Source organism: Suncus etruscus, chromosome 1 (genome assembly GCF_024139225.1).
Source record: "Suncus etruscus isolate mSunEtr1 chromosome 1, mSunEtr1.pri.cur, whole genome shotgun sequence".
NCBI lineage: Eukaryota > Metazoa > Chordata > Mammalia > Eulipotyphla > Soricidae > Suncus > Suncus etruscus.
Window position 1 is genome coordinate 14,471,817 of NC_064848.1, and position 25,197 is coordinate 14,497,013.

The following is a 25,197-nucleotide window of genomic DNA, read 5'->3' on the forward strand; positions in this document are numbered from 1 at the left end:
CCAATCAATGTTTTCCTCATGCCCTGCAGTCACCACAACTACACTTCAGGAAAGGGCAGGGAAAAGGCCTGGACTTTTTTACTCGACACTGCTTTGGTCAGGCTTTTATAATAGTGTAGCTCTTGAATACCAAGGACAATACAGATCCATTTCGTGACTCTAACCTGATACAGAAACAAATTGAGGATATAAATGGGTTATAAAATACAGTATCTTACCACATGCCGACAGATACAAAATCCCCAGAGTCCTACTAGCTTCTTTGCAGAACTGGTCACTAGGTGTTGGCAACAAGCTTTATACCTCTCTCATTTGTGCAGAGAATTCCATCTTAGTACATGGATGTGGTCCTAGAAATGAGTGTATGGTTTGAACTGGGTGACATATATCTAGAGATCTTTATCCTTGAGTCCTTGACAAGGCATGATCCATTCTGTCCCATCAAAGTGATAGGCTTATTAAAGTGGCTTTTTTTTCAGTTGGGGAAGACTGGTGAGAGGAAGAGGTTTTGACATTTATCTTTACGAGGCTTTGGAATTTGGTCTGTGATTTTATTATCAATGCAAGAAAATTCATTCAGTAGCTCTTGGAGTGGGGGGGCACTCCTGGCAGTGCTAGAGATCAAGTGTCATGCAACCTTACCATCTCTCTTTGGCCTGGGGTTATTTTTGCGGGGGGGGGCACACCCAGTGATGCTCAGTGGTTACTCCTGACTATGAGTTCAGAAATCACCCATGGCTTGGGGGACCGTATGGAATGCCAGGGGCCCTAGGTTAGCGCATGCAAGGCATGCGCCACTGCTCCTGCCCCATTGGCCTGGCTTTTTAAAATAATCTTTTCCAGGGCCGGAGAGATAGCATGGAGGTAAGGCATTTGCCTTTCATGCAGGAGGTCATCGGTTCGAATCCCGGCGTCCCATATGGTCCCCCGTGCCTGCCAGGAGCGATTTCTGAGCCTGGAGCCAAGAGTAACCCCTGAGCACTGCCGGGTGTGACCCAAAAACCACAAAAAAAAAAATCTTTTCCTTTATGTCTTATTTGATTTGTGCTTTCACTCTTACCTTTTCAATTTCCATGATTGTGGTCCAGAGTTTCCTTAGTTTATTTAATGTCTCAAACCAGTATGTTTCTACAGTGTACTCAGCACTGTGAAGCTGTCACACCAAATTCTGATCTTTAGCAATTGTCTTTCATTGTTTGGGTCACCCCAGGCTTATGCTAAGATTTACCCCTGGCTTTGTATTCAGGAGTAGATTATGATGGTACTTGGGAGGACTATATGATGGTGCCAGGGATTGAACCTGGGTCAGCTTCATGCTAAGTCTGTATTGGCTCCTGTATTATCACTCCAATCTGATATTCCACTTTAATTTTTTTTTTGTGGTTTTTGGGTCACACCCGGCAGTGCTCAGGGGTTACAACTCCTGGCTCCATGCTCAGAAATTGCTCCTGGCAGGCACAGGGGACCATATGGGACGCTGGGATTCGAACCGATGACCTCTTGCATGAAAGGCAAACGCTTTACCTCCATGCTATCTCTCCAGCCCGATATTCCACTTTATAAGTAAAATCTGTACTCAAAGACTTGATTTTGATTGATTTTGTAAAATCATTGTTGATTTTGTAAATGTAAAATGTTGATTTTGTAAAGTGCCTGGTTAATTTGGGCTGGAGCGATATGCAGCAGGTAGGGCATGTGCCTTGCACACAGCTGGCCTGAGTTTAATCCCCAGCACAATGGTCATTTGAGCACTGCCAGAGTGATTCCTGAGTGCAGAGCCAGGAGTAATCCTTGAATATTGCTGTGTGTAGCCCAAAAAATAAATAGTAAGAAAAAAAAGTAAAGTGATTAAAATAAACTAATTTAGAAGTATTAGGTTAATTTAACAAAGGGTTGCCCCGAGGCCCAGAAGATGATTCAAAGGGTTGAAATGCCTGATTTTCATGCAGGAGCCCTGGGGTACTTCCCTAGTATCTCATGGTCCCCCAAGTACTTCTGGGAGTGACCCAGTACCAAGCCAAGAGAAACTCCTGGGTACCGCCAGAAGTAGCTCCTAGTGAGTGCCAGAATACTCCAAATTTTGTCTTTGCCTCCCAACTCCACTGGTGGTGGTGGTGGGGAACAGGAGGGAAAGAGTACAGGCAAAGCCAGGGTTGTGCTGGAACAAGAGCCATCTTCAGAACAAAAAGCATTGTTCTGAAGAATATCAGTAGAAAATGCACAAGAATTGATTTTTGGGGGACAAGACTCTGGGGTTAATCCAGGCTTTGCACTCAGAAATCATTCCTGGCAGTGCTCAGAGGGTATGGGATGTTGGGGATTGAATCTGGGTGGGCTGCAATGTAAGACCCTTATCTGCTATACTAACACTACAGCCCAATGTACAAGAATTTTGAATACTTGGGGGGGGGGGACACACACCCAATGGTGCTCAGGGTTTACTCCTGGCTTTGCACTCGGAAATCATTCCTGGCAGGCTCGGGGACCATATGAGATGCCAAGGATCAAACCCAGGTCAGCTAGATGCAAGGCAAACACCCTACCTCCTGTGCTATAACTTTGGTTCCTCCCCTTTTTTTTTTTTTTTTGTTTTGTTTTTTTGGGTCACACCCGGCGGTGCTCAGGGGTTACTCCTGGCTGTCTGCTCAGAAATAGCTCCTGGCAGGCTCAGGGGACCATATGGGACACCGGGATTCGAACCAACCACCTTTGGTCCTGGATCGGCTGCTTGCAAGGCAAACACCGCTGTGCTATCTCTCCGGGCCCAAGGTTCCTCCCCTTTTTAAATCAATCTCCAAGGACCCAGGAACCCAAGAACCCTCACTTTACCATTGAGTCATATGTCTGGCCCCTTGGCTCAGTACTTTTGTGCTGAGTTGGGCCCCAAGTTCAGACCATCTTTCTCCGTGGTAGCATCTTCTGCATTGGCCTTGTCTCTTTGAAGCATTAACTGGAGACCAGGAACGTGATTTCCGGAAAGAGCACCCAGGATGAATCCTTGGCACTTTAAACACAGTTTCTCAGTTTCACATAGAGGCTGGAGTGGAGCGGGGCTGTGGGGAACCTCGCTCTTCCCTCTTCATCTTTCTGGTGCTTACCAATCAAGCAGTACCAGCGGGAGCGCCCTTCCAGTGTGCCAAACTCTCTGCTCCTCTTCCACTTGGGATAAAGCAGCCTTTAGACCCTGAGTCAGCGCTACTCATCAGGCAAACGGTGCTCTTGGCCTGAACAAACCTCACCAAGATGCAGATTTCTTCCTGCAGGGCTATGGAGTGACTCAGGAATGCCCAAGCTCTGGCTTCTAGGTCAGTTTTTCTCCTCACTTGAGCCAAGTTAACTTTCCCCCCCTCATAGGCTCCATCTTCTCCCTTCACCTGGCTTTGCTACCGATACTAACTGTTCACTCCTTCCCTCCCCTCACCGCTCCCTTCCTTCCCCCTGCCACTCGGGCCACTCTGGCTTAAGTCTGTCCATCCGCTGCCCCCAGGCTCCTAGCGAGTGCCAATGCCCCTGACTTTTGCTTCTGCCTCCCAACTCCACTGCGGGCGTGGGTGGGAGTGGGGGGAGCAGAAGGAGGGGGGACAGGGTAAAAGGCAAAGCCAGGGCAGCGGCTGAGACGGAGGAAGCGAGCAGAGTCATCCGCAATTAGCGGATAATTAGCGCTGCTGACCCTTGGGGCTCATCAGTGCTCCTAGGGCCAGCCCCTAGCAATCAGCCAGGGCAGGTCGAGAGTGTCAGGTCGGGAATGAATAGGGCTCATCAACAGAACTGGAGCCTGGGAGCCAATCAGGGAAATTAATAGCAGTAGAGGAAAAGAGAGAGAGAGAGGGAGGGAAACGCAGACAGACAAACGGGCAGGCAGACAGACAGACGCAGATATAGGGAAGACATGAGAAAGAAAGAGGGGGAAAAGGCTGCGTAAGACGGACTAGGACAGGGAATGAGTGAATAGGCGGCACGCGGGATAGGAGACTGGGACTAGCTAGAGCTGGGCACGGGGCTTGGGCAGAGCAAGGAGGGACCAGGGTGCAGAAGATAGGAGAGGTGTGGTGGGACAAGTGGGGCTGGTAAGTATTGGGCAAGCGAGGCCACTCCGGGGGCCACCCCAGACGTGAGAGGCTCGGGGCAGCAGGGGCGCAAGACGCAGGGGAAGGAAGAGGCGATGTCCAAGCCAGGAGAGTTGGCACGGCATGCGCACGCACGCGGGGACCCCAAAGCGCCCGCGAGGAGGAGGAGGAGGAGGAGGGCGAGCCCCTTCGTCCCTAGCCCCCCTAGACTCCGCATCTCTCTCCGCACCTCTCTCCCCTGCTTGCATCCCCGGGGGGGCCTCGGACGCGCTGCCCGCGGGAGTCCCGCGCAAAGAGCCGCGCGGACCATCCGCTCCTCCGCCGCGCCGCGCCGCGCCTGGTCCGGGCGGGCCGGCTGCGGGGAAAGAGAGAGGGAGAAAGAGGGAGAGGAGGGAGGGCCGGTGGCCCGGGCAGCTGCAAACTTTCACAAAGCGGCGTGTCCGGCCTCATCAATCTCCATTAATAATAGTTGGTTGGGCCGCGGGGGCGGGCGGGGTCCCGGGCCGACCGCGCCGCCGCTGGGAACGAACGAACGGGCCCCGCGCGGGGAGAGCGGGCGGGCGGGCGCGGCGGCGGCGGGCGGAGGGAGGAAGTGAAGCGTAATTTGAGGAAGATGGATGAGTCCGGAGGGCGACACCCCCAAGCCCGCCCGCCCGCCCCCTCCCTCCTTATGAGCGCGGGGGAGCGCGGCGCCCGAGTCACACTGCGCCGAGCCCGCGCCCCGCCGCCACCTCGGCCCGGGAGCTGCGTGCGAGCGAGCCGGGCCGCGCCGTGCGGGCGCCCGGAGGGAGCGGCCCGTGGCGGCCGCGGTGCCCGGCGCGATGCAGCGAGGCGGCGGGGGCGCCGGCGGCGGCGGCGGGGGCGGCCCGGCGGGCAGCGGCGCGGGCGGCCCGGGCGCTGCCTTCTCCATCGACTCCCTGATCGGGCCGCCGCCGCCCCGCGCCGGCCACTTGCTCTACACCGGCTACCCCATGTTCATGCCTTACCGGCCCCTGGTGCTGCCGCAAGCGCTGGCGCCCGCGCCGCTGCCCGCCGGCCTCCCGCCCCTCGCCCCGCTCGCCTCCTTCGCCGGCCGCCTCACCAACACCTTCTGCGCCGGCCTGGGCCAGGCCGTGCCCTCCATGGTGGCGCTGACCACCGCGCTGCCCAGCTTCGCCGAGCCTCCCGATGCGTTCTACGGGGCCCCCGAGCTCGCCGCCGCTGCCGCCGCCGCCGCCGCCGCCGCCGCTGCCACCGCGTCCCGGAGCAACGCGGAGCCGGGCGGCCGCCGCCCCGAGGGCGCGCTGGACACGGACGAGCTGCTGCCGGCGCGCGAGAAAGTGGCCGAACCGCCGCCGCCGCCGTCGTCGCACTTCTCCGACACTTTCCCAAGTCTGCCCGGTAAGTGCGGGGCCCCCAAACCCCAAAACAGCCTCCGGGAGAGAGGAGACAGACAGGCAGGCGAGGCGCGTCCCACCCGCACGCGCGCACAGCGCACAGCAAGACGACTTGAGACAGACGAGACGGGGACCCGCTCCGCTCCGCGCCGCACCTCGGCGGCACCGGCCCGGAGCGGCTCTCACCCCAAGTCTCCGTCCCCCTCCCTCGTCCCCTCCGACTCTCCTCCCCGAGAGGGCCAGGGCGTGTTCTCTGAAGCCATCTCCAGCTCCCTGGCACTCCTGGGGACTTCTAGAGCTCGCGGCCGAGGGCCGGGCTCGCTCCGTCTCGGAGCGCAACCAAGCCACAGCAAAGACGCGCGGGACTTGGATCCCTCCTTGCCTGTCGGGCTTGCCCCGTCTCCCCCTTCACCTAGACCCCCTGCTCAGAACCCCTTCATTTTTCTCCTCTGCGGGGAGCAGAAGCTGCCAGAGTGCCACATACACCCTCCCATAGTGAAGATACCTGGGGAGGGAGGGCGCTGACAAGTCATGAAGAGAGGTACCTTTTGGCATCCGAGCAGATAATATTATTTGTCCCCCTAATATCCTCTGGGAATACCGGGCTTTGACCCGACCTGCTTTTCAGTACTAGAGATATTTGGGGACTCGCAATTTAAGGGCTGAGTGTCCAAGGTTCCGCTAGAAGGGCTCAGGGAAGGGCCGCAGGCCCTGAGAGGGGAAAGCTGGGCCAAGGTGGGTGTGGCTCCAAGGCCCAAGAATTCAGTCTATTGCCACCAGTGAAACTGGGCTAAGAGGACCCAGGGCCGCTGATGGTCTATGAGAGGCCTGGCACAGGGCACATTGAAGGGATTCTGATTCTGATCCATCTGCCCAGGATCCTAGTCTCTTTACGGATACTTAAACTTCTATAAGCAAGAAAGGCTTTTCCCTGTAAATGACAGATCCAGGAGTGCTCAGATCCGGCTGGAGCATGGGTATGATTTGACAGGGGAACCTTGTCAAGAAATGAACCCCAGACAAGTGTAGGTTCTGGAAGCTGCCACTCCTTTTGCATCACATGAACCCATGTTCTGCCCCACCATTCTCAGGAGCCTGTGACTCCAGGAGGTGGGAGATTGATCCAAGCCAAGATAAGGAGCCTATCCAAAGTCCTTTTGTCCTTGATCCCATCAGGGCACATCAAGAACAGTTTCTGGGCCTTCCTGGAAATGTTTTGTGGGACTCTGCTGGAGGCTCTCCTCTTTTCCTTTGACCCTAGATATTTGGGATTGGAATTCAACTACACACTGGCTACTGAAGAGAGGTTTCCAAGGAAGTGGTAGAGCAGCTGTGGGGAGGTAGCAGGAAGCACCCATAGACTAAACAGGGGAGGTGGCTGGCAGGATTTTGAGAAGAAAGGACTCTTAGGAGTTCTGAGATAGGAGAGTTCTAAAGCAAAGTGGAGGAGAGAGGACATCAGAAGGATGGCTCTGGAGGCAGAGCTTGAGAAAGCAAAGCGACTACATACCTTGAGACATGAACTGAAGGAGGGAAGCAGGAGGGAAGCTGGGGTGGTCAGATGCTCAGAACATGGAAGAACATGCAATTCATGTCACCTACCCTTTCCATGTTATGTCATTCTTATTTGTCATCCTTGCTAGATTGCGGGCTTGAAGCAGAGAGAATATTAGCTGTAAAAGAAATGAAAGGGGCAGGGGAGATGTCAAGGGGGAAAAAAAAGAAATGTGGAGATCAGAGGAAAAAAATAAGAACTGAGCTGTATTCCCAGGTTTTTTAAAAAAAATGTTAAGAGGCAATAGGGGCCAGAGAGATAGTACAACAGGGATGGCACTTGCCTTGCATGCGGCCAATCTAAGTTTCATCCCCAGCATCCCTTATGGTCCCCTGAGCTCTTCCAGATTTATTTGTAAGTGCAGAGCCAGGAGTTAGTTTTAATTACAGCCAGAAGTGCCCCCCCCCAAAAAAAAAGAAGTAAGATAGACTACAAGGAAGGAGAAGGTAGGCTGTTTGGAGAGGTATTTTCAAAGGATCAGGGATTTCTAGCCAGAGCTAAGTGAAAAGGGAATATGAGTTTGGGATCAGAAGCAAATGTGTGTGATATATTGAAGAAAATCAGAAGGGAACTGAATAAGAACATGAGTTGGAAACAAGAAAAAAGTTTCTAGCATGAGGGATAATTTTTCATTAAGGTTTTCAATAACAGGAGTAATGGAAAACTGGAATTTATAGAGGATGATGAAGAAAAGATATTCATTACCTGGGGAAATGTTGGAAGAAATAATTAAGATCTGTGTATTCTTAGAGCAGGACAGGAGTGTCTCTGCTGAGAGTGAGGGGCAGGAAGTGAGTTTCAGGGGGTTGTAGTAAAGACTGGACAGAGACACACAGAAAGTGTTTACACTGGGGTGTCTGGGGGAGAGAGTAAGGAGAGATTTAGAGAAATGATGAAGAGAATACATTTCTGATCTGTAATACTTCTTAGCACTCTCAGCACAAATTTCCCAGCCCTTCCCTCAAACAGTCCTGACCACTACGCTGGGTCACAACCCCAACCCCAACCCCTTGAAAACAGTTGATGTGGGGGAGGCAATTATTAAAATGTTAGCTAAAATGTTGGGGAGGGGAAAATGGCCTATTATGAAAAGGGGAGGGGACATGGGAACTTTAACTTGGGAATTGCATTTGAGTATTTAGTGAGAAATAAAGAGTTTTCTGCTGCAAATAATGGGATTGAAACCTCAACATGTGGAGGGTTTAGAGAAAGAATGCTATCTCTAAAGTGACACAAGAGAAATTACTGTCCTGGTATGGATGGGTAGCATTGTTCTGAAATTATTCATTTACATTTGTTAGGTGTTTTACAATGACTACCCTTTGAAAAGAAATTTCACCAATTTAGTGAAAGTGAGTGAAGTTTTTTTGTTGGAAATTAAAGGGCCTTTTTTTTTTTTAAAAAAAAAATAGTATCTTTATTTAAGCACCATGATTACAAACATGTTTGTAATCAGTTTCAGTTATAGAAAAGAATAATCCCCCCTTCACCAGTTCAACCTTCCCACCACCAATGCCCCCTCCATCTCCCTCCTCTCCCACTCTCTGCTTGTATTCAAGACAGGCATTCTATTTCTCTCACTCATTGCCATTGTCATGATAGTTGTTAGTATAGTTATTTCTCTAACTGCACTCGTCACTCTTTGTGATAAGCTTTATATCATGGGCTGGTCCTTCCAGCCCTCATCTCTATTGTCTCTGGGTATTATGACAGAAACAGGGCCATTATATTTTAAGACAGTTACTATTCCACTAGAATTAATGAGAAAGAAAGTAGAACTTTATTATAATTTAATTGTAGGGGTAGAAGCCATACTAGGAAAGAAGGAAGGAAGGAAGGGAGGAAGGGAGGAAGGAAGGAAGGAAGGAAGGAAGGAAGGAAGGAAGGAAGGAAGGAAGGAAGGAAGGAAGGAAGGAAGGAAGGAAGGAAGGAAGGAGAAAAGATATTGAGAAGATAGATTGTAAAGGAGTCTAAATATGGAGAGTGAGGGGCCAGAGCAATAGCACAGTGGTAGGGTGTTTGCCTTGCAGCGGCTGACCCTGGATAGGCCCAGGTTCGATTCCCAGCATCCCACATGGTTCCCCAAGCCTATCAGGAGCTATTTCTGAGTTTAGAGCCAGGAGGAACCCCTGCGCGTCACCTGGTGTGGCCCCAAAACCAAAAATAAATAAATAAATATGGAGAGTGAAGAGGTAATTGAGGAAGGTGTCCTAGTGAGAGTAAAAGAGAATAGAGATTTGAATTAGTAAGAAAAAAAATTAAAGTATAAACCAAGAGAAGAGCTTGGGATGGTAATGTTGAGCTAGCTACTTAAGTCATTTTAAAAAATTGACAGGGCCGGCGAGATAGCATGGAGGTAAGGCATTTGCCTTCCATGCAGAAGGTCAGTGGTTTGAATCCCTGCATCCCATATGGTCCCCTGAGTCTGCCAGGAGAGATTTCTGAGCCAGGAGTAACCCCTGAGTGCTGCTGGGTTTAACCCCCCCCCAAAAAAAAATTGACTCTCTCTACAGCTCAGTAGGGAGAGCTCAGTAGGCTGGGCTCATGCTTTGCATACAAAAGGCCTGGGTTTGAGCCATGGCACCACAGGGTCCTGTGAGCACAGAAATAAGAGTAGCTCCTAAGCACCATTAGGAGTAGCCCCTGAGCTTTGATGGGTATGATTTCCTCCCCACTCATGTTTTTTATTTATTTGGGGGCCATACCAAAGCTCAGAGGTAAGCTCAGTAGACAATATGAGATATTGGAAGTTGAACCCAGATCAGCCACATGCCAGGAAAGCACGCTGCTATATTATTTCTCCAGGTGACAAACCCTATTTTTTTTTCTATCAGCCATTTTTTTATTATTATTTTTGGGTTTTGAGTCATGCCTGGCAATGCCCAGGAGTTACTTCTGGCTTTGTGTTCAGAAATCACTCCTGGATCAGGAGATCAGATGCTGGGAATCCTACCTGGGTGGACTACATGTAAGGCAAAATGCCCTGCCTGCTAAGCTATCATTCAGGCCCTTGTTTTTGTTTTGTTTTGAACCATACCTGGCGGTGCTAAGGTGTTAGCTCTGGCTATGTGCTCAGAAATTGCTCCTGCAGGGGCTGGAGCCATAGCACAGCAGTAGGGTGTTTGCCTTGCATGTGGCCAACCTGGGGTGGACTTGGGTTTGATCCTCAGTGTCCCATATGGTCTCCCAAGTCTTTCAGGAGTGATTTCTGAGTGCAGAGCTGGAAGGAACCCCTGAGTACTGCTGGCCCAAAACCAAACAAACAAAAGAAAAGGAAAGGAAAGGAAAGGAAAAAGAACGAAAGAAAGAAAGAAAGAAAAAGAAAAAAAAAAAAAAGAAAGAAAGAAAAAGAAAGAAAGAAAGAAAGAAAGAAAGAAAGAAAGAAAGAGAGAGGGAGGGAGGGAGGGAGGGGGGGGGAGGGAGGGAGGGGGAGAGGGAAGGGGGAGGGAGGGGGAGGGAGGGGAGGGAGGGGGGAAGGAAGAAGAAAGAAAGAAGAAAGAAAGAAAAAAGAAGAAAGAAAGAAAGAAAGAAAGAAAGAAAGAAAGAAAGAAAGAAAAGAAGAAGAAAGAAAGAAAAAGAAAGAAAGAAGAAAGAAAGAAAGAAAGAAAGAAGAAAGAAAGAAATAAAGAAAGAAGAAAGAAAGAAAGAAAGAAAGAAAGAGAGAGAAAGAAAGAAAGAAAGAAAGAAAGAAAGAGAAAGAAGAGAGAAAGAGAGAGAGAGAAAGAGAGAAAGAGAGAAAGAGAGAAAGAAAGAAAAGAAATTGCTCCGGGAGGGCTCAGAGGACCATACTAGATGCCAGGGATCAAACCCAGGTCAGCCACATGCAAAGCAAATGCCCTACCTGACTGTACTATCACTCCAGCCAAGATGTACTATTTTAATTAATTAATTAATTAATTAATTAATTAATGGGTTTTGGGCCACACCCAGCAGTGTTCTGGGGTTACTCCTGGCTCTGTGCTCAGAAGTTACTCCTGGCAGGCTCTGGTGACCACATGGGATTTCAGGGATTGAACCCGGGTATGCTCTACCTGATGTGCTATAACTTTGGCCCCTGTATTATTTTTTATTTTACTATTATTACCATGTTTATTGCTATACAGTGTCGAGGATCCTACCTCCACATACATCATTTACATTTGCATTCATTTCCATCATGAAGCAAGTGAAATTAATTGGGGGGGGCACTACACCCAACTGTTTCAGGGTTTATTCCTGACTCTGTTTAGGAATCATTCTTGGAAGCACTTTGGGAGCCCTCTGCAGTGCCCCCAAATTTGGGTTGGTGACATGCAAGTACAACTCATTACCTACTTTACAGTCTCTCCAGCTCTATAATACTTTTGGGGGGTGGTTACCACATTGAATGGTGCTCAGAAGTTACTCCTCACTTTGTGCTTGGAAATTACTTCTGGCAGGCTCAGGGGGACCCATATGATGTCAGGGATCAAACCCGCGTCAGCAAGGCAAACACCCTACCTACTATGCTATTACTTAGGTCCCTCTTAATACATTTCCTTGAATATGATATGTTCAGAATCTGATATCAGTGTTAGTAAAAATTGTTACTGATATGTTTCATATTCTCTTTGCATGCTAAGATCTTCAAATGCAGGATTTCACATTGCCAGTTTGTCTCAGTTCAAACTAAGCTTTAGGTCGTTGGTCCCCTCAAGTGGTCGGCAGGTGACCACAGACAACATACTTGTTCTATTCAGTTGTCAGGATAGTCATGGAAGTAAAAGGATTTGAATTGAGGTGCAGCATAAAGTCCTGAGGTGGGGGGGAGAGCAAAGAGTAAGCACTAAACAAAGAGTGTTTGGAGGACAGAAAAAAATTCGAAATTGGAAATGTCTATAGCAATAATCTCAACATTCTGAGAGGGTTGGATAGCTTAAAAGCAAAAACTTAAAAAAGTGGAGAATGGTAGAGGCAGAGAGATAATACAATGGGAAGGGTGCTTGCCTTGCACACAGTTTGATCTTCTATATCCCACATGATTCCCCAAGTCTACCAAGAGTGATTCCTGAGTGTAGAGCCAAAAGTAACTCCTAAACATCACTGGCTGGACCTCCAAAAAAGTAGCAGATGGTGGGTATCCCCTGTGTACTTGTTGGGTGGGTGCTATAAATAAAGTGAGATTGATGAGAGGAATTGCCAGTATTGGGAGTGGCAAAGAATATTGTGGTTGAGATGCGAGCAGATAAGACTATTTGTTTTCATTTTGTTTGCACCTATGGTTGTGCTCAGGGATTACTCCTAGCTCTGTGCTCAGGGAGTGTGCTCCCTGGGGGACCACCTGGGGTTTCAGAGACCAAACCCAGATTGACAAGTAGTAAGTGCCCTTCCCACTGTACTATCTCTCTCTTGCTCAAAGAGAATTTCAAGGGATAAACCTGTCAGTGTCTTGTGTGTGTGTGTGTGTGTGTGTGTGTGTGTGTGTGTGTGGTTTTTGGGTCACACTCGGCAGTGCTCAGGGGTTATTCCTGGCTCCAGGCTCAGAAATTGCTCTTGGCAGGCACGGGGGACCATATGGGACGCCGGGATTCGAACCGATGACCTCCTGCATGAAAGGCAAACACCTTACCTCCATGCTATCTCTCCGGCCTCTCCTGCCAGTGTCTTAATGAGCATTTGTTTTGTTTCTGGGGTCACACTATATGTGGTGTCAGGGTTCAAGCCAAGGTTGGCCATGGAAAAGAAACGAGTGCTTCACCCCCTATCCTGTCTCCAGTCTCTCCAGTTCAATAAACATTATTTTTAAAACTAAAACAATCAAATTTAATATTTAGTGAATAAAAAAGGGCAATAATGAAATCATTTCAGGAGAGCATGGAATCTTACTATGAGCATTATATTGGTGTATGAGTGCTGGGAACTCAACACCAAGTGGGAGCCAGAAAAGAGTTCAGAGGACAGTCAGCTTTTCTATCTGTAGCTGTGACATTTCTTCAGCTATGTTTCCTGAGAGGAAAACAGAAAATAAAAACCTAGCATGGAATCAGGGTATCTGTAGTGAGAGTAGCGAAGACCCAAGTATGTTTTTCTAGAAGAGACAAAGAGCAGCCACAGAGGGTGCAAGAAAGACAAAACCTTTAAAGTACACCCCATGGATTAATGAGTCTAAAGCAGGGTCACACATGAAATAATTCAGTCCAGGCTGAGGGTGAAATGCACATAGTCTGGTTATCTGCTACCTCGTATGGAGAGCAAGCTGCCTGCCAGACTACCATTTTTATTGGATACAGAGACCACCCCTGGGTGGGGCAGTAAGGACAAAGTAAGTACAGATAGCTCAGACTATCCTGAGCCAGTCCCACCTAGGTTTACATGTTTTGGTTTTGGTTTTGGTTTTTGGGCCACACCCGGCGATGCTCAGGGGTTACTCCTGGCTATGCACTCAGAAGTCGCTCCTGGCTTGGGGGACCATATGGGACACCGGGGGATCGAACCTCGGTCCATCCAAGGCTAGCGCAGGCAAAGCAGGCACCTTACCTCTAGCGCCACCGCCCGGCCCCTTAGGTTTACATGTAAGATATTCTCTGTTTGGGTGTAAAACCACGTCGCAAACAAATAGATATAAAATAACCAGGGATGATCTTTGTTTTGAGTAAAATAAGGTATAACCTAAGGTACATATTGCCTCAGGTAAAAGTTAATTTTTCTGGCTTAAGGGAGGATGATTGACATGTAGACTGTGGCTCTCTTAAGATTATGAGTGAGAAAGATTATATATTTCACTAACTAAAATCTGGTTATTCCTTTAAATTTGAATGTAGGTTTCTGAATAGAACCTAAGATTTTTAGCAATGGGCATCAGATATTTGCACATAAAGTTACAGTTTTTGCAGGCTCTTGTTGAATAAATGTATCAAGATGTGTGATTGTCATAAACTCATTTAAGATAGTGATTGTTAATATAAATGACTTATGCTGTAATTTTATGTGTTTGATGTTATATACCTATGAGAATTCTGAGAATGAGGTTTATAAGACTTTATCAGTTTGCCAACAAGGTTGTGGCACAAAAGGGTTAAGAACCCCTGCGGGAGGGGCCGGAGAGATAGCATGGAGGTAAGGCATATGCCTTGTATACAGAAGGATGGTGGTTTGAATCCCGGCATCCCATATGGTCCCCGGTACCTACCAGGGTCGATTTCTGAATCCAGAGCCAGGAGTAACCCATGAGTATGACCTAAAAAACAAAACAAAACAAAAAAAAACTATGGGGGGGAAGGGAGAGAGAGAGAGAGAAGAGAGAGGGAGAAATCTAGAAATGTCAAGAAGATGGGACCAGAGTGATAGGACAATGGAAGAGAGTTTGCCTTTGAACCTGGCCCAGGTTCGACCCCCAACATCCCATATGGTTCCCTGAGCCTGCTAGGAGTGATTTCTGAGTGCAGAGCCAGGAGTAACCCCTGAGCTCAGCTGGGTGTGGCCCAAAAAAACAAAAAAGAAGAAAAAGAAATGGCAAGAAGAAAGTATTACTGGAGGAGGCCAGAGTGATAGCAAGTGCTAGGGCATTTGCCTTGCACACAGGCTGACCAGGACAGACCTGGATTCAATTCCCGGCATCCCATATGATCTCTCGAGCCTGCCAGGAGCAATTTCTAAGCACAGAGACAGGAGTAACCTCTGAGCACCACCGGGTATGGCCCAAAAACCAAAAAAAAAAAAAAAGTGTTACTGGAGGCTTGAAATGGAACATTGAAATGCCTTGTACTATAGTAGTGAACTTAATAGTTAGGGGGTTGGAAGAGAATAAGAATTTTCTCAGTGGCTTCTAGCAATGAAAAGCAGATATATTCTGCCTCAGTCCCAACCCTTATTTCACCCCATCTTCCCATGTAGGTGCAGCTCATGACATGAAGCTCAACATATAGAGTGATGAGTGCAGTTAGAGAAATAACTACACTGAAAACTATCATAACAATGTGAATGAATGAGGGAAAAAGAAAGCCTGTCTCGAGTACAGGTGTGGGAGGGGAGGAGAGAGATCTGGGAAATTGGTGGTGGGAATCTTGCACTGGTGAAGGGGGGTGTTCTTTATATGACTGTAATCATACAACTACAATCATATTTGTAATCATGGTGTTTAAATAAAGATAATTAAAAAAAGAAAAGCAGATATATTGATGATTAGGTGGGCAATACAAAACATAGATAATTGCTATATACATGATTTTCTAGATATAGGTATAACAATGATTAGGCCAAATCTGGTGCTCAGTAGTAGGTGTGAATAGCCCATAATAGGAGCAGAGGGGTAGAGAAAGGCAATAATTGGAATAATAGGGACCAGAGTGATAGCACAATAGTAGGGCATTTGCCTTGCATGTGGTTGACCTGTGACAGACCCCGGTTCGATCCCCGGCATCCCATATGGTCCCCCAAACCTACCAGGAGTGACTTCTGAGCACAGAGCCAGGAGTAATAAGAGCTGCCGGGTGTGACCCAAAAACCAAAAATCAAAAAAAAATTGGAATAATGTTGAGAAATATTTTAATTGTATAAAGGAATAAAATATTATCAGCAAAGCGCTCTACTGTGAAAGCAATTTTATGAGAGAAGCAATAGGGAAGACTTTAGCCTTGGAAATATAGAGGCAAGAAGAATGTTTATAATAAGGCCGATTGTGAATTGGAAGATAGACACAAAAGAAGTAATGGGATCTTAGTACAGTAGGAGAAAGGTGTAAGGAGGAATGTGAGGAGGAAAGTTAGGTTGGCTACAACTTTTTTTTCAGGGTGGTCCATACCCAGGCAGTGCTCAGGGATCACTTCTGGCTTTGCATTCAGAAATTACTCCGGCTGGTGCTCAGGGGACCATAGGATGTTGGATATCAAAGCTGGGTCAGCTACATGTATGGCAAGCATCCTACCTGTAATATTCCATCAAGGAGAACTTTTGTCCTGAGGGAAGGGAGGTAGTACTTACTGAGGTAGCAAAGTAGTACTTGAATAGAGCTGAGAGAAAAACATTGCTCAGTGCAGTGGAGACATTGGAGAAAGAAAGCGTCTAGAATCATGTTGGAGAAGAGATTCTCAGCAATGCAATGGTGTTGGGAGAAGTTAGCAGAACAGAGTTAGCTTGAAGAAGCATCGATGCCCCAGGGTGGCTAGTATCCTGGCTTTTCCAGATACTAAACGTGGCTTTCTTGGGTGATGAAAGAGTGGCATATACAGATTGAATTTGTGGTAAGCAAGACAGTCTCTTTGAGCACATGGCCTGGATGGAAATAGTGTTATTATTTCTTCCCCTCCTGAAAGGGAAAGAAATCATCATTCTCAGAGCCAGTGTGATAGTGGTAGTGCATTTGCCTTGCATGTGGCCAATCCAGGACTGACCCTGGCTCTATCATTTGCCTTGCACGCAGCCAACACAGGACGAACCCCCTTTCGAATCCCGGCTTCCCATATGGTCCCACGAGCCTGCCAGGAGCAATTTCTGAGCACAGAGCCAGGAGGAACCCCTGAGCGCAGCTGGTTGTGGCCCCAAAATACATCCCTCCAAAAATAATCATTCTGTGATGAGATAGCCTGCAGTGATAGGAAACAGGACCCTGCAGCAGTGAGGATAGGATGAACAGGGGTTATGGGGCTCCCCGGGACACTGAGTCCTCACAAAGATCACCCAAAGGCTGAGCTGGGAGTGATGGGACAGACAAGTGGTCAGAGAGGTGAAGTAGAAGGGAGGAAGATGAACTTGGCCTGAAAGTGAAGGAGAAAGATCTTAGTGTTGCAGTGGGGCAGAGCTTATCTATAAATCAAGTAGATACTACAAGAGTATTAATGGTCTTGGGTAAATCTGTGTCTGTGTCTGAGCTTTTTTTTTTTGTTTTGATTTTGTTTTTGTTTTTGGGTCACATCCGGCGACACTCAGAGGCTACTTCTGGCTCTGTGCTCAGAAGTCTCTTCTAGGGCCCGGAGAGATAGCACAGTGGCGTTTGCCTTGCAAGCAGCTGATCCAGGACCAAAGGTGGTTGGTTCGAATCCCGGTGTCCCATATGGTCCCCCGTGCCTGCCAGGAGCTATTTCTGAGCAGACAGCCAGGAGTAACCCCTGAGCACCGCTGGGTGTGGCCCAAAAACCAAAAAAAAAAAAAAAAAAGTCTCTTCTGGCAGGCTTCTGAAGACCATTATGGGTTTTTTGTTTTTTTTTTGGGTTTTTTTGGGTTTTGGTTTTTTGGGTCATACCCGGCAGCACTCAGGGGTCACTCCTGGCTCTATGCTCAGAAATCACTCCTGGTAGGCTCGGGGACCATATGGGATGCCGGAATTTGAACCACTGTCCTTCAGCATGAAAGGCAAACGCCTTACCTTTATGCTATCTTTCCGGCCCCAGGAGACCATTATGGGATGCTGGGATTTGAAAAGGGGTCCGTCCTGTGTGACTGCGTGCAAGTCTTACCACTGTGCTATTGCTCTGGTTGTCTGAGCTCATTAGTTACATACGGAGCTTCAGGGGCCCAAGCAATAATAATACAGCTGGTAGGGCATTTGCTTTGCATGCAGTCGACCCGAGTTCGATCCCCGACATCCCACAAGGTTTCCTGAGCCTGCCAGGAGTGATTTCTGAGAGCAGAACCAGAGTAACCCCTGAGTGCTGCTGGGTGTGGCTGCAAAACAAAACAAAAAATATATAAATGAGGAATTTCAGTTAAGGCCATGTAAAGGTTGTTTACATATCTTCCATTCTGTTTTTTGGTCTATCTTCACACCTTTCCTAATGAATTGTTTCTGTTTTACAAAAAGCAGCCTGAGTCAGAGACATAGTACAGCAGGTAGAGTGCTTGTCTTGACAACCCAGGTTTAATTTGGGCATTTCCTGCAGTTCCTTGAGCCCTACTTTGAGCTCAGGAGTGAGCACAGAGCCAAGAATGAGCTCTGAGTACAGTTCCCTGCCTCAAAAAAAAAAAAAAAAAGTGTTTCTTGTTTTTGTTTGTTTTTAGTAAAATCTATACTCTTCCAATGCTGAGTTACAAGAACCAAGGAGAAGGAAGCAGATAGGTTGGGAAATGTAAGCAGGCCTGGGGTTCAGGATAGAGAAAGCTTTGTCACCTGACTGGTAGCTGTGGACTACTGTCCTAGGAATGAGAGGGGAACATTTTATGAAGGCAGGATTATATGTGATCTGGACCAAACAGATTGAGGTTCAGGGGTTGGAGCAATAGTAAACCTCAGAGGGCACTTACTTAGCACGCTGAAACAAACAAACTAAAAACCCCAAAGAACCAGATGGGGATTGGTTATGACTGACTTTCTTTGATAAGAAAGGGAGTGGGTAAAAGCAATGTTGGAAGTCAGTTCCTGGCATTAATTCTTTAGCAGCATTTCTCCGTCTAGTATCATACATTTGAATTCAAGTTTGGAGCCAGAGAGATAACACAGGGACTGAGGCTTTTACCTTGCATGTGGCCAACACGGATTTGAATCCCAGTATCATGTGAGTCCCCAGGCACCACCAGGAGTGACCCTGTGCAAATGGCCAGGAGTAATCCCTGAACACGTCTGGGTTGGACAATCCTGTCACCCCCACAAAAGAAGTCAGTTGTTTTGTTGTTGTTGTTGTTGTTGTTGAACATTAATAAACATTTGTGGCCCATAGAAGCCAACACTAATTTTGTGTTAAATTCTTGGGAATCAGTGAAACACTCCCCACTGCAGTTTTGGATTCCTCAGCAGTAAAATAAGAGCAATAGAACCTTCTCTCACAGTTAAGGTTTAAGGCAAATGTTTGTCCAGCAACCTGAAAGTTCGGTGTGTGAAGAAATGAATTAGTCAGGGTGCTTGCCTTGTGTGTAGCTGATATGGGATTCAATCCTTGGCATCCCATATGGTCTCTTGAACACTGCCAGGAGTAATTCCTAAGCATCACCAGGTATGGCCCCCAAACAAAAACAAAATCAGTCAGAGCTGGGCATTCATTTGGGAAGCAGACTCTATGAGGATCAAGTTAGAGATTGTGTATATTTATGTATATGAAGACACATATGCATATGTGTATATGGGGTCATGGTGGACATGATGTTGAACTTAGGAAGGTTAATGCCACAGACTGATTTACAGATGGATACAAATTTTGTCTTAGCCATTCTCCCTCCTTTTGGTCCCCCTGGCTTACATTTTGGCATTCTCTGTGTATCCTAAGGTGTCCCAGAGTCCTGCTCTTTCCCATGGGGGTCTGCTCACTCATTTGCATGTTCAAAATATGAATTATTTCTTCATCAAAACTCCTCTCATCTGTCTGATATCTGTTGGACATGGGGCACAAAGCCATTGGAAATAATGTCAAACAACACTCAGATTAACTTGTGTGCATGTGAGACAGTGTTTGAGTGTTTGTGAGTGTATCTGTGTGTATCTGTGTGAGTTTGTATGAGTGTTTGTATGTGTTTGAGGGTATGTATGTATGTGTGAGAGTATGTGTGTATATTTGTGAGTGCATGAGTGAATATGTTGTGATATGTTTATGTGCATGTGAGTGTATGTGTGCAAGTGTGTTTGTGAGTCTGCGTGAGAGTGTGTATGTATTTCTGTAAGTACACGCGTGCAATGTGGGGATTTAATCCGGGTTCTTAAATATATGCAAGACAGATTGCTCTACCACCTTACTACATCTCCTACCAATTAAGATAGTGCAGAGCGATAACACAGCAGATACCTTGCACACGGTCAACCTGGGTTCCATCCCCAGCATCCATATGATCCGAGAGCCTGCCAGGAGTAATTTCTGAGTGCAGAGCCAGGAGTAACCTTTGAGTACCACTGGGTGTGACCCCAAAATAAAAACAAACAAACAAACAAAGATAGTACAGGTGGGAAGGCACTTGCTTTGCATGCATCTGGCTCCACATATGGGCCCCTGAGCTTTGCCAGGTATAGCCCAATACAAATAACAAAGATGTTTTTTATTTAGGGTAGGGGAGCAAGGGTCATACCAGGCAGTATTAAAGGCTTACATGTCAGGTAAGTGTGCCTTATCTCCAGCCCTGATTTTTTTTAGTTTATATATATATATATAAATATATATAATATATTCATATATAAATAAACAATATATAAATGAATATATTTATACATAAATATATTTATATAAATAAACAATATATAAATGAATATATTTATATATAACTAATATATAAATGTATATATTTGTTTTGGGGCCACACCTGGCAGCTCTCAGGGGTTACTTCTGGCTCTGCGCTCAGAAATAGCTCCTAGAAGAATCGAAGCCGGGTCCATCCTGGGTTGGCAAGGCAAACCTACCACTGTATTATCGCTTAAAATAATTTAAACAAAAAAATGACTTACGGGGCTGGAGAGATAGCATGGAGGTAAGGCATTTGCCTTTCATGCAAAAGGTCATTGGTTCAAGTCCCGGCATCCCCTGTGGTCCCCGTGCCTGCCAGGGGCTATTTCTGAGCAGATAGCCAGGAGTAACCCTTGAGCACCACCGGGTGTGGCCCAAAAACCAAAAACCAAAACCAAAAACAAAACAAGAAAAAAAAAAAAAGACTTGCTTTTTAAGCCCATATTCTCCCTTAAACACACATCCTGCTTGCCGTTCTCTTTGTTTCTCTCTCTCTATTTTGTTTTGTTTTGTTTAGTTTTGGAGCCACACCCAGTGGCACTCAGGGTTTACTATGGTTCTGAGCTCAGAAATTGCACCTGTCAGGCACTGGGGACAATATAGGATGCTGGGAATCAAACTTGGCTTGGGTCAGTCATGTGCAAGACAAACACCCTACTGCTGTGCTATCACTCATGTTTTTGTTTTTCTTTTGCCTTTTTGTTTGTTTGTTTTTGGGTCACACCTGGCAGTGCTCAGGAGATACTCCTGGCTCTGCACTCAGAAGTTGCTTCTGGCAGACTCAGGGGACCATATGGGATGCTGGCGTTTGAACCAGGGTCCATTCTGTGTTGGCCATGTGCAAAGTCAAATGCTGTGCTATCGCTCTGGCTCTGTGCTATCACTCTAACCCCTGCTTTCTCTTTTTACTGTGGAGAAGCCATATTCTTTCCTGAACACATATTTCCTTTCTTTCTTTTTTCCCTCATATCTTTTCAAGCAGTTTCTTTCAGTAAAAAAAAAAGAAAATCAGGCCCGGAGAGATAGCACAGCGGCGTTTGCCTTGCAAGCAGCCGATCCAGGACCAAAGGTGGTTGGTTCGAATCCCGGTGTCCCATATGGTCCCCCGTGCCTGCCAGGAGCTATTTCTGAGCAGACAGCCAGGAGTAACCCCTGAGCACCGCTGGGTGTGACCCAAAAAAAAAAAAAAAAAGAAAATCTTGGTGAGGCCAGAATAGTAATTTCAGCAGGTAGTGTGCTTACCTTGCATGTGGCCAGTCCAAGTTTAATACCTGGCATCCCAAATGATTCCCTGTGTCAGCTAGGAGTTATTTCTGAACATAGAGCCAGAATAAAAACCCTGAGCATCACCAGGTGACCCAAAACCAGAGTGAATAAATAGGGGCCGGAGCAATAGCACAGCTGTAGGGTGTTTGCCTTGCAGGAAGCTGACCCAGGACAGACCTTGGTTTGATCCCCGGCATCACATATGGTCTCTCAAGCCAGGAGCTATTTCTGAGGTCATAGCTAGGAGTAACCCCTGAGGGCCACCTGGTGTGCCTCCTCAAAAAGAGTGAATAAATAAATAAAATCAATCCTGCTTCACTAAAATTTTATAAAAGAAATTAAATTTGGGTGGTTTTTTTTTTTGGCTTGTTTTAGGTTTCTTTTATAATTTTTATTTTTATTTTTTTAATTTTTTTATTTTGAATTATGAGAACAAAAGATGCAAAGAAAGAGGACAAGGTAAAGTTACAGTGGAAGGACAATCACCCATAACATAATTCTCAGAAGAAGTCCCCTTGCTGATATCTTAACTTTGAACTTTCAGCCAAAGAATGTTAGGATAAATAAAACAGAATCCGGGGGCCGGGCGGTGGCGCTGGAGGTAAGGTGCCTGCCTTGCCTGCGCTAGCCTAGGACGGACCGCGGTTCGATCCCCCGGCGTCCCATATGGTCCCCCAACAAGCCAGGAGCAAGTTCTGAGCACATAGCCAGGAGTAACCCCTGAGCGTCACAGGGTGTGGCCCAAAAACCAAAAAAAAAAAAAAAAAAAAACAGAATCCATACACAATTACTTTGTCCCTCAAGTCCCCAGATTGTAACACATTATAATATTTCTTAACAGCACACAAGGCAAGCTAAAGCCATAAAACTTACGTAACTCCTTAAACATTAGAGGCATAGTATTTTTTACATTTCCATGTACATGCATATTAGCTTAAGCTAACCTCAAATTTTAAGTGGGTTTGTTCTTTAAGGATTAGAGTCAAAGGAGCACAGTAAAAACGGTGTTAGAGTGGCAATTGTTGTTTGCATAGGCCCACCAAAATATGAGAGGCATGGAAAGGAATAACCTTGGCCTAAATACAAAGAGACCCTACCCCTGAAGTTTCCTGGCATAAGACCAACTCTAGGCTTCAGGCAAGCTAGATCGTCCAATCCAAGACATTGTCCGTAGTGCCAACACACTTTTCACACAGTCTCTGTTGTTGGTATCATGTTTCTGTATTAAAGATCCTGGAATCTGCATATCCTACATTGAAGTCATGATGTGGAGCGCCTTCTCATTTCACCTCACCATTAAAGGGCAATGCAGGAAGCCCTGTCCTGTAAGCAGGTAGTTGTTGTTAAGTCTTCTCAGTGTTAAGGGAAGTCTCTTTTGAGCAGGTCGATGTCTGAGCAGTGGTAGGGTCTTCCGTGGTAGAGGATTGCTTCCAGGTGATGTTATAGACAAACCTCACAATTAAGGGGCAATACAGCAAGCCCTGTCTAGTAAGTAGGTCATTGTTCTTGTTAAGTCTTCTCAGTGTTAAGGGAAGTCTCTTTTGAGTAGATTGATATCAGAGCAGCTGTAGGGTCTTCCCTGGTAGAGGAATGCCTCCAGGTGATGTTATATACAACCTTGGATGTTTTGTAGATGTCTTCTCTAGATCAGGGGTGAATGGAGAATGCCCATTCTTCTGAGGCCTGTGCCAGGTCTTTATGTCAATGTTCAGGGTGTAAGGTCCCATTGCACTACAAGATTTGTGTGTTCCCATATCTATTAGATAAGAACTTATTGGTATGTATAGTATTTTCTATTTTAGTGTGCCTAAGCAAACAAGAAATAAAGCCACGTGGCGCTATCAGAGTATATGGGGGCATAAGAACATTTCCAACAATACCCATGACTTGGTTCAAACATAAGCATTAAACTGAGGGATTCTTTTATACCAAATTCCATATTGAGCAGTTCACAAAGAGAAGATAAAAAAATGGGGGGGGGATCGTCACTGTATAAGAAAATATTCAGCAAAAGTTATAGCCATCAAAGAAAACACCCATAAAATGTCGAAAAGACATAAGTGTCCTTTTTATGCCTTTTAAAATAGTTGGGTGGGTGTTAACGCCAGGGCACCACTTTGGTCTGTGACTTAGGACTCTACAGTACTTAAGTTAGAAAGGGTAAATGAGGAGTAATGATGATAGGAGTTAAGGAAGTTAAAGAGAAATATGATTTTTTGAAGGGGTATGCAAAAGGGCAGATTACAAAATGGACATTCTGCATACATAAAAACATAATTCAATGATAGTGAGTACTATTAATGTTTCTTGTGCGTGGGGGGGGCAGTAGCCCCCGAGCGATTTTGAAAATATAGACTGGAAAGAGATTACCAGTGACTTCAAGAAGCTGGAAGGCCAGAAGTTCAGAGCCCCACCCAGACCCTCCCTAAGGAGCTGAATGGATAATGGGGGAAAGCCTAGGGTACCTTCAAGCTCCACCAAGGGGCCCAACTCACCGGCTTGCCCAGGCACGTGGCCCGGGGAAGCCCTGGAGATCTGGAGCAAGGTGGTAGAGAGGTGCTGGGGTTACCCAAGTCCCGCACCCCCCCCCCAGGCCTGGTTAAGAAGGCCTCCGGCATGACGGGGGCCTGCCGAACCCCATACTGCTAGACTCCCGGCTCCCAGGAAGGAGGTTAGGTTTCTTTTATTTATTGATTGATTGGTTTTTGGGCCACACCCAGCAGTGCTCAGGAGTTACTCCTGGCTCAGCACACAGAAATTGCCCCTGTCTGGAGCCGGAGAGATAGCATGGAGGTAAGGTGTTTGCCTTGCATGCAGAAGGACAGTGGTTCAAACCCAGCATCCCATATGGTCCCCCAGGGGCCGGGCGGTGGCGCTAGGGGTAAGGTGCCTGCCTTGCCTGCGCTAGCCTAGGACGGACCGCGGTTCGATCCCCCGGCTCCCCCGGCGTCCCATATGGTCCCCCAAGAAGCCAGGAGCAACTTCTGAGCTCATAGCCAGGAGTAACCCCTGAGCGTCACAGGGTGTGGCCCCCCCAAAAAAAAACCCATATGGTCCCCCAGCCTGCCAGGAGCGATTTCTGAGGGTAGAGCCAGGAATAACCCCTGAGCGCTGCCAGGTGTGACCCAAAAAATGAAAGAAAGAAAGAAAGGAGGAGGAGGATGGAAGGAAGGAAGGAAGGAAGGAGGTTGGATTGAGGACGGAAGGAGTAAGGAAGGAAGGAAGGAGGAAGGAAGGAGGAAGGAAGGAAGGAGGAAGGAAGGAAGGAAGGAAGGGAGAAAAAGAAAGAAAGAAAGAAAGAAAGAAAGAAGGAAGAAAGAAGAAGAAAAGAAAGAAAGAAAGAAAGAAGAAAGAAAAGATAAGAAAGAAAAAAGAAAGAAAGAAAGAGAAAGATAAAGAAGAAAAAGAAAAGAAAGAAGAAAGAAGAAAGAAAGGAAAGGAAGAGAAGGAAGGAAGAAGAAAAGAAAGAGAAGAAAGAGAAGAAGAAGAAAGAAAGAAAAGAAGAAAGAAGAAAGAAAGAAAGAAAGAAAGAAAGAAAGAAAGAAGAAAGAAAGAGAAGAAAGAAAAAGAAAGAAAAGAAAGAAAGAAAGAAAGAAAGAAAGAAAGAAGGGGAGGGAGGGAGGGAGGGAGGAAAGAAGGAAGGAAGAAGAAAGAAGGGAGGGAGGGAGGGAGGGAGGGAGGAAAGGAAGGAAAAGAAGGAGACGGAACGGAAGGAAAGGAAGGAAGGAAGGAAGGAAGGAAGGAAGGAAAGAAAGAAGAAAGAAAGAAAGAAAGAAAGAGAAGAAAGAAAGAAAGAAAGAAAAGAAAGAAAGAAAGAAAAGAAAGAAAGAAAGAAAGAAAGA

General features: G+C 46.8%; 1 protein-coding gene across 2 annotated transcripts in view; it reads left to right on the plus strand.

Annotated features, from left to right (window-relative positions):
* Positions 1 to 4,873: 4,873 nt before the first annotated feature.
* GBX1 (gastrulation brain homeobox 1) overlaps positions 4,874 to 25,197 on the plus strand; it is a 35,637-nt gene continuing 15,313 nt past the window's right edge. The window contains exons 1-2 of one of the 2 annotated variants that reach the window (XM_049778030.1): positions 4,874 to 5,447; positions 16,481 to 16,483. In XM_049778030.1, coding sequence (XP_049633987.1) covers positions 4,889 to 5,447; positions 16,481 to 16,483 — 562 coding nt within the window. In that variant the 5' untranslated portion in view covers positions 4,874 to 4,888. The remainder of the gene's footprint in view (positions 5,448 to 16,480; positions 16,484 to 25,197) is intronic. The other variant, XR_007498240.1, reaches the window with a different exon arrangement.